This window comes from Mustela lutreola, chromosome 3, assembly GCF_030435805.1.
Source record: "Mustela lutreola isolate mMusLut2 chromosome 3, mMusLut2.pri, whole genome shotgun sequence".
In the NCBI taxonomy this organism is placed as follows: Eukaryota; Metazoa; Chordata; class Mammalia; order Carnivora; family Mustelidae; genus Mustela; species Mustela lutreola.
This window is the reverse complement of record NC_081292.1, coordinates 19,469,038-19,481,803: the sequence shown is the minus strand read 5'-3', so window position 1 is coordinate 19,481,803 and position 12,766 is coordinate 19,469,038. Positions and strand designations below refer to the sequence as shown.

Sequence of the window (12,766 nt, the reverse complement as noted above, 5' to 3'; positions counted from 1 at the left end):
ACTTTGAAACATACAGATGTGCTGATAAATGGCTGAGAATTAAAAAAAAAAAAAATCTCTTGCAGTTGCCTTACCTATGGTTTCTGACCTTGAACTGTACGATGTAACTGAGAACAGTCTGAGGGCAAGATGGCAAGCGGTGCCTGGAGCGTCCGGATACCTGATCCTCTACGCTCCTCTCACGGAGGGTCTGGCTGGGGATGAAAAAGAGGTAACTACCTGCTGCCCACTAGAGTTCTAGAATCTTTGACTTCCTGAAAATGGATATTTTTTTTATTCTAAAATTTTAAGGTATAAAATTTAGAAAATTCACTTTAGGTAAAAGGGGAAATCACTTATCATCCCCCTGCCTGGAAATAGCTATTGTTAATATTATTGAAGTCTTTTTTAATACATTTTTTAAATGCAACAAATGGGAATAGTTTTGTCATCTTCTGTTTCATTTTGTTTATGGTAAGGATCTTTCATACCATTAAATAATATTTTATATGGTTGTTTAAAAGGTGCTATAGTATTATGCTGTTGTTTTGTACCAGGTCATGTTTAATTAATCTCTTGTTTTGGGGCATTTAGATAATGTGTTGTAAAATATGCTTTGGTGATCAATCTTAACATATAACTTGGCAAGGTTGTCAGATTATTTTCTTAGGATAAATTCCTAGAAATGGGGTTTCTTTTTCTCAGAGGGCATACAAATTATTAAGGCTTATACTAAGTATTAGCAAATGATTCTAGAGAAATGTGTTATAATTTATATTGCTGTATGCAATTCATGAATGGCCGTTTCCCCATAGCTACACTGACTTAGAAAGTGTTTTTTTTTTTTTTTACTAATTTTAAAGGTAGAAAAATGTGTTAGTATGAGTTTTTTTGCATTTATTCCATTTTAAATGATGGATCTTCAACTTTCAAATGATTTATTTTAGTCTTTGTTTTTAATTTATAGGGAGAGATTACTACAACATAGATATTCAAGGAATGACAAGGAAATGTCTGTAACACCTGGAAGTGTTTGAATAGGCAGATAGAGTAGTCAAGAGGGAGTTCAGAACTCAAATCTTTACTATTATCTAAACATTGTCTTTAACATTGCTTCTGGTGACAGAACTGTTTAGGGCCAAAACTATGGTGAATCTGAGGGCCAGGAACAGAGCTTTTGTGACATGTGTGTGTGTTTTATTTCTAAGGTTTAGACAGCTTTAGTTCATTTGGGATTTAATGTTGATCTGAATTATTTTGGCAGAAAGGAGGCTTAAAAAATGATGCTAAAAATAATGACCAGCCTCACCAAGAAGGAGAAAAATAAGAAAGAAAGGAATACTCGTTCACACCCAGTAGATTAGCAAACAGTTTTTAAAGATTAGTAATAACTGCATTATTAGTGAGCATATGGGAAACAGAATCATTCATGTAAATTGGTATGTAAATTGGCATGTAGATTGATACAGCTACCTTAGGGAATAATTTGAAATATATCATCAAGTTGAAGATATATATAATTTTTTAAGGAAACCTCCTGCATATCTTTTTGGGATGCAAGCATTTATTCAAAACACAGTATTGCAAATGATTGACATGTTCATCAGGAGAGGGATGGAAAATAGCAAATATTTATACAAAAGAATACCAAAAAATACAAAAGGAATTAATAATGTCATCTTTATCCCTGCACATCAACATGGATAAAACTCGAAACATAATATTGATAGAAAAAAAGTTGCAAAAAATTATGTCATAGGATTCCATTCATGTACGTTAAACATACAGAACTGTATATTATTTACAGATAGAAGTAGGAGAAGTAAAACATTGGATCAGGAAGATAGACTGCATCATTTGTGTAGAGATAGTGAACAGAAAGAATGAGAAAGAACTTCTGTTGATTTGAATATATTAGCTCCTTTAAAAATAAGATTGGAAGTCAACATGACAACATTTTCATATTTATTAAGTTTGAGTGATGGATGTGTCAGGGTGAATCACATTCTTTTCTCTACATTTATTTTATATAGATGAAAATACTTCAAAATTAAAATTTCTAATTTGACAATGGCATTGGCCGTTGTGTGACTGGAGACTGGCTCTGGAGATAGTTTGCTTCCTTCCCAAACAAAAACAAAGCCATGCTGTCATGTGTTCAGCACACAGCGAGAATGTTGGCTAGTTTCTTTGACTCCAGGGGTCAGAAAAGTCATCCCGGAATCAAAAAGTAAATTGCCATATTGGTTGTCAACGTGGATTGATCTCTTCTGCCTCCTGGAAAGAGTTTGCAGTCCAAGGGCATGGGCCCTTTTGTTGAATGGGGCAACAAAACTGGTCCAGCCCAATCAGGCTCGAAGTGAAAACTGGGCACCCAGCCAAGGCACTGGTTAGAATTAGCCAGTGATGAGCGATGCCCACTTGGCTCTGTCCCGAGCTCACTGGCCTAGAGCTTATACTCTTTCTAGACAACATTTCTGGCTCAGTTACACCCACACTTTCCTGAGGACTAAATTTGTGACACTGTTACTCTGGCAGAGATCACTTCTCGTCCAGACGTAGAAACAGCACGCATGGGTGCGATCAGTTTTGTGTGGTTCCGTGGCATCTGTTCCTAATATCAGATGACAGCAGACAATAAAAAATCAGGGCGGAAGCGTTTGAATAAAGGGGTTGTGAGGAGACAAAGTCTTAGTCCATGAAGTCTCCCCTTTGCTCAGTTGTACTCTGAGCAAACTCAGTTGTACCACTCATGGTGCCCATTGGCTAATGATCTGATAACATGTGTTCTTTTCAGATGAAGATTGGAGACACCCACACTGATATTGAATTGAGTGGGTTGTTGCCCAATACGGAGTACACAGTTACAGTTTATGCCATGTTTGGAGAAGAGGCCAGCGATCCTGTTTCAGGCCAAGAAACCACACGTGAGCAGCTCAGTCATTCAGAGGAAATGCTAGAGAAAAAAAAAAGCCCAAATAAATGTTAGGATTCTAAATTGGAAATGCTGGCTTAGGTTGAAACCTCTTAAGAGCTCATTGTAACTTAAGAAAATGTGTATTTTATTCAGTGGCAGGAATTGTACTAGTTGATTAAAAAAAGGAGGGAGTGGTCCTAAAAAAAATGATGTCTCTGGGTACCTGTTGCCGGGACTGGAATTTTATGCTGTAAGGAAGCTAGACCTTATACCATGCTGCTTCAACAAATGTGGAGCAAAGTGTACACCACACTCAATTATACGGCCTTTCTCTCTCCTGTATGTTCTCTCTAGCTCCTCAAATAGTAAGAGAGTCACTAAAGTCTATAGGCTCTTTATTGCCAAATAGTCAATATATATTGAATGAGTGAAAAGAATTAGTCTTTTCACTAATTTTTGCTTTTCACTAATTGGGCGAGGAAGCATCATAGTTTGTGGCAATGCTGATGACTGTCACGGTTTGTCTTCTAGGTTTTTGCTTTGCTGGCTCTCTCAGCACTAATCACAGGCTGTGAATCAACTGGCTGATTGCCTGGGTTAAACTCTAACTGCTCTTCTCTTCCTACTAACTGTGACCTTGACCGAGTTACCTCAGTTTTATGACCTATATAACGGGGATATTATACTCTCCTTACAGTCTATGTAAGGGTTTAACGAGATACCTGAGTTATAATAATCAGTTCCAGAACATCTCAGACTCATAGAGCATGTGATAAACCTGAACAGTTGGTTTTACTATAAACCTCTAAAAGCTCGTGAAACTCTCAAAAATTATTGATGAATTTTAATCTGTTAAATCAGGAGAAGGCTCTTGAGGAAGTACAGAGAGCTATGGAACTGATAGTCAAGAATCTGCAGAAATATCAGTGTCTCTTTACACATTTTTAAAGCGACAGCAAAATGTTCATTTTTACTTAGACCCACAAATCCAGCGGGATTTACACAGGGCAGGACTCCTGCTCATTGAGTCAACAAATATGTATTGAGAACTTGCTATATTGGGAATAAAGCCAGGAACAGAATTAACCCCTAATCCTCTGAAACTACAATATATAAAGGGAGAGAGACAGTAGATCGATAAAAGCACAATATAAGAAATAAACCAGAGACGGCAGTTCGGGAGCATTGGGTGGAAGATTCTAGATCACCAGACGGTGATCCTGGACAGGCTCAGTGGGAAAGTGACATAAGTTCAGAAACCTGAATGTTGGATGGCTCAAGAGTTTTGGGCCTGAGCAATAGGAAGAATGGAGTTTCCAATTTTTTCAGAAGAGGAGATTGAGAGAGAAGAATGGAAGAAGTGGCAGGCAGAGTCAGTAGTTCAGTTCTGGACAGGTCAAGTCGGAAAGGCTTAGTAGATACCCAAGCAGAGAGGACAGAGGCCATCAAACTCGCCTTTACACATGGGAAACTGTGGAGGGGAGCAGTAGAGTAACTTTGCCAGCATCAAACGGCAGTTGAATGAAGTAGCTAAGATTTAATTTCAGGTGCCCTGGTTTTTGATCTGTTAGTTTTCTTATCTATAGCAAGCTATAATACTCTGGTTTCTCTTCAGATCGTATAAATCTTTTGCCCTTATAGCAAGCTACAATAATAGCATTGATTGGAGAAGAAAGACACAGAAAATGTACCTAAATCTTACTTCTTTCTAAGCATGTATACCTTATTAATACTATTCATTCCATACGAGGAAAGTTTTTTTTTTCCTTGTTAATTTGTTAATTTTCTTTGTTGTAAGTTATTATCGGGGTAAAATTTTTCATATGTAAGTTATTTAAGAATCAAAGATGCTGGGGTGTTTTTCAGGGGGGGGGCTTTTAAAGGTGTATGTGATTTAACATTTTAATTATTTTCTCTTCCACTTACTGCAAAGTGCCTTTAAGTCCACCAAGAAACCTGAGAATCTCCAATGTTGGCTCTAACAGTGCTCGGTTAGCCTGGGACCCAACGTCAAGAAAGATCAGTGGTTATCGAATTATGTATAACAATGCAGATGGCACTGAAATTAATGAGGTAGGTTGAGGATCATAATGTTTGTTTGTTTGTTTATTTGGGGGGCTGGGTGTGTATTAACTTTTTATGCCTGCATAACCTATCAACCCAAAACCATAGTGGCTTAAAAGAATACAAATTTCTTATTTTCCCTCACAGTCTCTGTCAGAAACTGTGTCAACTACTTGGATCTATACTCCTGGCTTGGGGTCCCTTATGAGATCATAGTCAGATCGTGGTTGATGCTGATGTCATCACAACGACCGCTGAACATTCATTCAGATGTCTCGTGCCTGGTCTGCGAAGACTGGATAGGCTGGGAGCCAGAGCAGCTCTCTGTGTCTCTGACTAAAGTCTTCACAAGATCCCTCAGGCATGGCAGGTTTAAGGGAGCTAGACTTTCTATGTGCTGGCTCAGGAGTCCCCAGACATGTGTCCAAAGAGACAGAGAGAAAGAGAGAGCTAAAAGAGAGAGCTGTGTCGCTTTTCGTTACTAAGAGAAGTCACAGAATACCACCTCTGCCACACGCACAAGTCCCCACTTGGATTCGACATGAGGGACACAGGTCCCACTTATGGTGGGAGGCAGGAGAGATGGGAGATATATGTTGACGCGGCCATCTTTGGAATAGATAGTCTGCCCCAGGGCAAGGAGGTGGGGAAGTAGGTCTCTTCCTAGATGTTGTAAACTAGAAATAATGTCTGTGTAATCCTCCTCATCCCTCTGCTTTTGAGTCATCTCCCATCTTTCAGATAGTTAAATGACTTAGGTGAGTTAAATACAAAACTGAATAATTCAAGTTTTGTGTAGACAAGTATTTCCAAATAACAGAACTTAATAGAACTTAGGAAGATACACTATCTTATACTCAGTCAGTAATAAATTCTTCACAAATAGTCATTTCTTCACAAAGTCCTTCCTTGGGAATATATTTTAGCAGGATAGATAGCAAAGTTAGTATTATTTTTCCTCAACTTGATCCAAGAAGTTAAGACCAAGAGGGAAATATGTTGGATTACATCACTTCTATTTTCTGACCAGATGAAGAAACTATTTTCATTTGCAGAGACAAACTGTTTCCTACAATTAAATCCAAGCAGTATTTTGCAGAGAACTGCCTCACAAGGGACATTAGATAATGAATGCACAATACTGCACATTTGCTAATATTTGATATTTGTATATATTGTAAAATGATCAGCACAAGAAATGTACTTAACATTCTATTTAAAAAATTATAACTGTTGTGGTCTCTCTCTCTTTTTTAAAAATTTTTATTGTGTTAAGTTAGTCACCATACAATACATCATTAGTTTTTGATGTAGTGTTCCAAGATTCATTGTTTACATATAAGACAAAAAGGAGAAAGAACATACTATTTTCTTGTGTTTTAAATTCAGTTTTGCCAAATTTTCTCAGATAACTGTTATACTGTTGTGGTCTCTTATGGTATTTTAGGTTATTTGCCGTTATAAGAATGATCCCAAACTAATCCATTTGTTAAGAAGCACATGTGGGTTTTTGTAGTGTTTTTCAGTTTTGGAGATGCCTTTGGTACTTGCTCTTTCTAATTTGTATTATGCTGGGAAATTAGAAAACTGTATTTGGTAAAACTGAATTTAAAACATGAGAAAATGGTCTATAAATGAAAATCTGAGAAAATTTTATTTTAGTAAAATGCATAAACAATATGTGGTTTTGTAGCATTTCCAATTTGACTGGGGTGTGTGTGTGTGTGTGTGTGTGTGTGTGTGTGTGTGTGTGTGTTCTTCTTAATTTTTAACCATGCAATTGAGACTAAATGTTGCTAGACAAATGTCTTTTGTTTAAGTGTGGTATTAATTTGCCTAATTTTGGAATATATGATTTTAAGGGTGAGTAGTCCTACTATATTTTGCTTTAACTTGTATTAATAAAGCTTTTACTTATAGGTCATGCTACAGTTAGGTTTTTAGGAAACTTCCAAAACATTCTGGAATGAACCTCAAAATGTCCCAACCAAAATTTACTTAGTATGTAACATGCAATTGACCATAAGCTTTTGTTTTGGACTCAATTTGTTTTTCTCTGCTTTCCTTCCTGTTCCTCCCAATTCCCTCCTTCATGTCCTCTTTATCCTTTTTGTCTTTTCTGTATTATCTCTCTCTCCCAACTGCTTGGAGACCAAGGAGGAAAAATGAAAGACAACCAAATAATGATGGTGATGATGATGATGGTGGCAACATGTGTTGAGTGCTTCCCTTCAACCAGGGTTTACAGAGAGCCCCTTACGCCCTCCTTCGAGAAAACATGCTGAAAACATGACTCGTCTGCTAAGGACAGGGCCATCTCAGAGAGCATGTGCTGGGAGAGGGTTTGGGGAAATGTGCAAGCAGGATGGAAAACTGAAGTTCTCCCCTTTGAGTTTTATAAATGAAAGGACCATTTTTAGACTCAGACGCAAGTCCAGTTCCCGACAGCTATGACTCAACGAGAGAGCCCAGAGCGGAGCCCAGTCCCTTGTTCCTCATTAAGGACTCTTTCTTTATCCCTCCCAGAATTAGGTTGAAATTAAGCTTTTAGGCCAGACTGTTTGAAAATTTTTCAAAAAGAGTTATATAACCATGAGATCATGGCCATTTGTTATCATTTTCTCAAGTTCTTCTCCTACATCTTAAAAGTACTACCAACAAAATCAGTTCCAGAACTCAGTCTAAAACATAATATAACTAATGAAAATAGATGACATCTTGAACTTTACACTCAATGGAATAAAATAATCAGTAGGTAATGCATAAAATATGGTCTGTTCAAAGTCAACTAATGCTTTAATAAAATAGATCTTTTCAACATATATATTTATATATATTTCAACATATGTATGCTGAAAAGATACATGCTTATATACATATATATGTGTGTGTATATACACACTTTTCCCCTTCTTGTCTCTTGGTGTACCTAAGAAAGTTTGAATTTAATCTGCTTTGTGTATGTTTGATATCCTCACGAAATTCCATTGTCACAGATTTGAGACAGAGGTCAAGGCATAACTATTCATTCCAGCTGATAGTTTTATGTCCAGGAAGTTAGGTCTGGTCTTTGGGCCTCCCATTCCTTGTTTGTAAGATAGCTATTATAAATACCGAGGGTTTGGTGGGAGGGAAAGCGAGCTAAACTCAACAATGAATGTGGTGAAGTCCTTGACATGTCAAAAGTGCTCAGTAAACTCAACTGTTATTGAGTTTAAACTGCAGAAGCAATATGTAAATATCATTTAGAAGAACATGTCTTAAACTCCTATTTTAAATATGGATTTGTCTTGTCTGCGAGTTTAATGAAGCCATACTGTGCATAAGATTTTGGGTCCAAAATCCTTGTGTTGATGCACTGGGTACCAGCTGGTTTTCCATTGGGCAAGTTCCTTAAATTTTCAGAGTCTCAGTTTCACCATCTTCAAATTAAGGACAATAATTAGCTACTCCAATTGTGGAGGGCTGATTAACGGAACTAATACACAGAAAGCATGCAGAAAATACCCAACCAAAATAAACGTTAAATGCTAAGAATGACCTATAATATTATCAGGCCCAGATTCAGAAGATAATCGGTATTTTTGGTTCAATCCTGCTGTGTAAACCACACCTTGGCTTAAAATAATAACCCATGGTTACACAGCGTGGGCAGAGCTCAGCAAGGACACTTGGCTCTGGTGCTCCCTGTGGAGTCAGCTGAGGTGACTCCTGCCTTCCTGTGGGAGCTTGACGGAGCCCGAACTTCCTAGATGACTTCACTCCTGGGTCCTGTATCTCAGCCGGGGTGGCTGAAAGGGCTGAGGTTTCTCGGCCCTCTTTAGCCGCATGGCTCAGGGTTCCACAAGGGTGAAGACGGAAGCTCCTCCCTCCAGGACTCACACTCTCTTTTGACCTGCAGTTGATTTCTTAGTGATGTGTATGGTTTCTGGATTGGCTCTGAGTTCAGATGAGCCCTTTATTATCGCTCCTAAAAATGACCTTTGGTGCCTCCTGTATTCACTCAAAACCAAATATGATTCAACATGCTGAAGAACTTAAACAAAGTCCTGCCCTGGTGGATCTTACACTCTATGCGGGAGAAAATAAATACGTAAAATAATCGCAGGTTACGTTTGATGCTGGATGAAACAAACAAGGACAGTGTTAGGGGTAGCCCTGCTGAGAGAGGTGACAACAGAAACCTCCTATCAGGAAGTAAAAGTTCAGCACAGTCCTGACAGATGGCAAAGGTCTAGTTTTGAAAAGAGCAAGAATCCCAAACAGCATGAACTGCATATGCAAAGGCCCTGGAGTGCGAAAGACACAGACCTGACAGGTCCGTGTGGCTGGAGCCCCTGGGTGATTCAAAGTATGGCAGGAAAAAGGAGCACTGCACCAGATTGTGCAAGACCAAGAGGTCATTGCAGGATGCTTGGTTTTGATTTGCAAGGCAGTAGAGATAGCCAAGGAAGGTTTTAAGTAGGGCTGTGACACATTTTATATTTTGGTAAAGTTCACGTTGACTGCTGTGAGCAAATCCATCTATAAGCTTAGTCACCTTCCCCTTAACTTCAGGTGCTATCAAGTATAGTCATTGATAGTATTCTAAATAGCACATCCTATCGATAGTGCTCTAAATATCTCTTGAAAACATTTTCAGTGGTATCTTTTTTGGCAGAATCCACTATCAGGTAAATAGGTTCATTTCTTCAATTTTGCAGGGTATCTTTATAGCTAGAGTATCTTATTATTAAGTGCCTCCCCTATCAGGGGTTTGGAAGGGTTAATTGAGACAATGTACAGACAATGCTTAAATGGAGCACCATTTACTTGGTCTAGAATATGCCCCTGGTGCTAGGTAGCTCAGGGGGCTAATACCCAACCTTTCCATGATAAAGCCATGTCTGTTTTTTCTCTTTCTCAAGGATGGCTTTGCTCAGGGCTCTGTGTTCTAGATCCTGCTTCCATTTCTTCTTACTTTATGGTTTCTTTCTTCTTTCTTTGCTGTTCCTTTTCTACTCTGTCCTATACCCTGGGTCCTTATCCTTAGTCCTCCATCCTTTAGTACTCCAAAGAGATTGGAACCTGTTTTTCCCAAGTAAATCTCTCTGTGGAAGATAAAGGAATATTTCAAATCTTTACTGTGATCTTTGGTATGACTATCCCCCGATTCTTACCCTAATTTGTTGCTCATCTGTGCAGCCCTTGTAGGACTTACCATGTGATACTTAGTCATGGGTCAGGGGGCCTAGGCAGTAAAGCCCAAAACTGGCTGTCCTGGCAGATCAGACTGGAAACATTATATTTATTTCTAGTAACATTGTCAATCATGTGCACTTCCTTTCCTTTCCACACAATCATGTGGAAATAATATTGGTTGCAAAGATGTCCCGAGAATTAATGGAAAGGTAATCTATTTAAAGGTGAAGATTAGAAATGTGTGATACAGAAGCTGACTGGTTTTATAATTCAGTAATATATTTGACGTCTTTATAGCTCTGCTGCCAGGCCAAGTAAACGACAGACAATAATAAAATGCCTTCTGTTTCCCGTGTCTGGAGAGTGTTGAATGTAGCTGGTATGATGTCTCTGTTTTGCAGGTTGAAGTAGATCCTATTACTACCTTCCCTCTGAAGGGCTTGACGCCGCTCACAGAGTACACTGTGGCCATTATCTCCATCTATGATGAGGGGCAGTCGGAGCCTCTGACTGGAATTTTTACCACAGGTAAGCCTTCTTATGGTATGGAAGATTCCACAAGTAACTCCATAGAGACCAGAAGCTGAAGCAGCTTCCTCAACTGTGATTTTGAGGAGATTTTTGATTTTTATGTTGTATTATCATTATTTTTATTGAGTTATTTATTTGAGAGACAGAGACTGTGCACGTGTGGGAGGGAGGGGCAGGGGAAGAGGGAGAGAGAGAGAATCTTAAGCAGACTTCCCAGTGAGCATGGAGCCCAAGCAGGGTTCTGTATTGTGACCCCAAGATCCTGACCTGAGCCAAAACCAAGAGTTGGATGCTTAACTGACTGAGCCACCGGGGCACCCCCTACATTCTATTAAGCACTGAACAATTAGGTGAACAGAATGAGACTGCCTGATTATTTTCTATCAAAGCAAGGGAAAGAGAGGAGAGCTCATCCAAATTCAAAAGGTCCCAGCTATGTAAATGTGTATCCTGTTCTGTCCCTACTCTTACACCATTTCTTTTGTTCTATGGGTCTAAACATTTCAAAGCTTTCTTCTGTTTTCGTATGCACATATATTAAGTTGACCTTCCAGAATTGTTGACACCCAGAGATTTTTCTTTGACCTGCAAGAATGACAGTTGCATACTGTGTCACCTCAGACATTCAATCTGTAGCCAATAATGTATTCATGAGGCCTGAAATATTAATACAACAATATGGAGTCTTTTAAATGCCCAAATAAAAAACACAAGATGTGACTGCGTGATTTTCCTTTTCTATATATACCCTGTAGTCAATAAAAACAAAAATTTTTTCCTCTTGGTGGCAACAATTCTATTGTTTGCTCTCTGAGCTTAACGTTGCTTGCGCTTGGGAAAGCAATGGAGTGCTGTAGTGAGGACAAGAGGAGCGATTCTGGAGAGATGCAAAATAGGCTCCTTTGAAAAACAATGTTCACAGAAAAAGGTTCAGTAATTCCACAAAACACCCTGCAGGCTAACTCCTGTTGGGATTCTCCCGGTGTCCGAATCTCTAATTTCAGGGCACCTGTGTAGCTCAGTCGGTTGGGCATCTGTCTTCAGTTCAGGTCATGATCTCAGGGTCCTGAGATGGAGCCCCGCATCGGGCTCCCTGCAGCGGGGGGGGTCTGCTTTCTCCTCTCTCTCTGCCTGCCTCTCTGTCTACTTGTGATCTCTGTCTGTCAAATAAATAAATAAACTCTTTAATTTCAAGCAATAAGAATCAATGACTGGCAAAGACTGTCACTAAGTTGGATTTGGGGCTCTGTTGTACATCCCTGAAGTAGGAAACCGTGGAAGGTCTGATGAATCGTCTTTCATTTCCGATGGCACCCATATGTACAAGATGAAAAAGATGTCCAGTTCTTCTTTAACTTATTAGGAGGGGGTGATGTAGTCACGAAAGCAAATAAAACTAAGAGGGACATTCCCTAGACCTCAAAGGCACCAATTTGTTAATTTCCTCCACATGATGAGCAAATAATATCTTTGTAAACTAATAAATATGACACTCTTACTTTTTATAGCTCATGAAAAGAGCCAAATAGAGAATCTAAGAGTTCTGGAAATTACTGGAAGACTTTAAAAAACATACCTTATCCATGGTCTTCCTGATTCGTACCGCGGACCAACGCTGACAGCAGAAACTCAAGGTCCCACTGGGCTGACGGGCATGGCTTTCTCAGCTTCCACGTGCTTTCTGAAAGCCAGAGATCCCCCAGAGGGCCTTCTTCCTGGCGGCCCTGGCAGCTTCTTGGGTTTGGCCTCCTTGCCTTCTCCGTTCCCTGACAAAGTCTCCTTCCTTGACTCACAGAGGAGGTTCCAGCCCAGCAATACTTGGAAATCGATGAGGTGACGACAGATAGTTTCAGAGTGACCTGGCATCCCCTTTCGGCGGACGAAGGGCAGCACAAGTTGATGTGGATTCCAGTCTACGGTGGCAAGACCGAAGAAGTGAGTGGTCTGAAACACACTGAAAAGTCATCTGGAGCGTTTTTTTCTGGAAAAGAATAGCCCTGCACATTTGCGTGGGTCTTCACTTTAAAGAGATCGAGAATCCCAGAAGTCGTTTATTTTGTCCTGGCATGCAGTTTTATAAATGTCAAATCCTAT

General features: G+C 39.3%; 1 protein-coding gene across 2 annotated transcripts in view; it reads left to right on the top strand.

Moving 5' to 3' along the window:
- Nucleotides 1–12,766, top strand: part of COL14A1 (collagen type XIV alpha 1 chain) — a 219,022-nt gene that overhangs the window by 79,421 nt on the left and 126,835 nt on the right. For both annotated transcript variants that reach the window (XM_059165716.1, XM_059165717.1), the window contains exons 12-16: nt 66–211; nt 2,777–2,906; nt 4,830–4,969; nt 10,543–10,669; nt 12,468–12,607. In XM_059165716.1, coding sequence (XP_059021699.1) covers nt 66–211; nt 2,777–2,906; nt 4,830–4,969; nt 10,543–10,669; nt 12,468–12,607 — 683 coding nt within the window. The remainder of the gene's footprint in view (nt 1–65; nt 212–2,776; nt 2,907–4,829; nt 4,970–10,542; nt 10,670–12,467; nt 12,608–12,766) is intronic.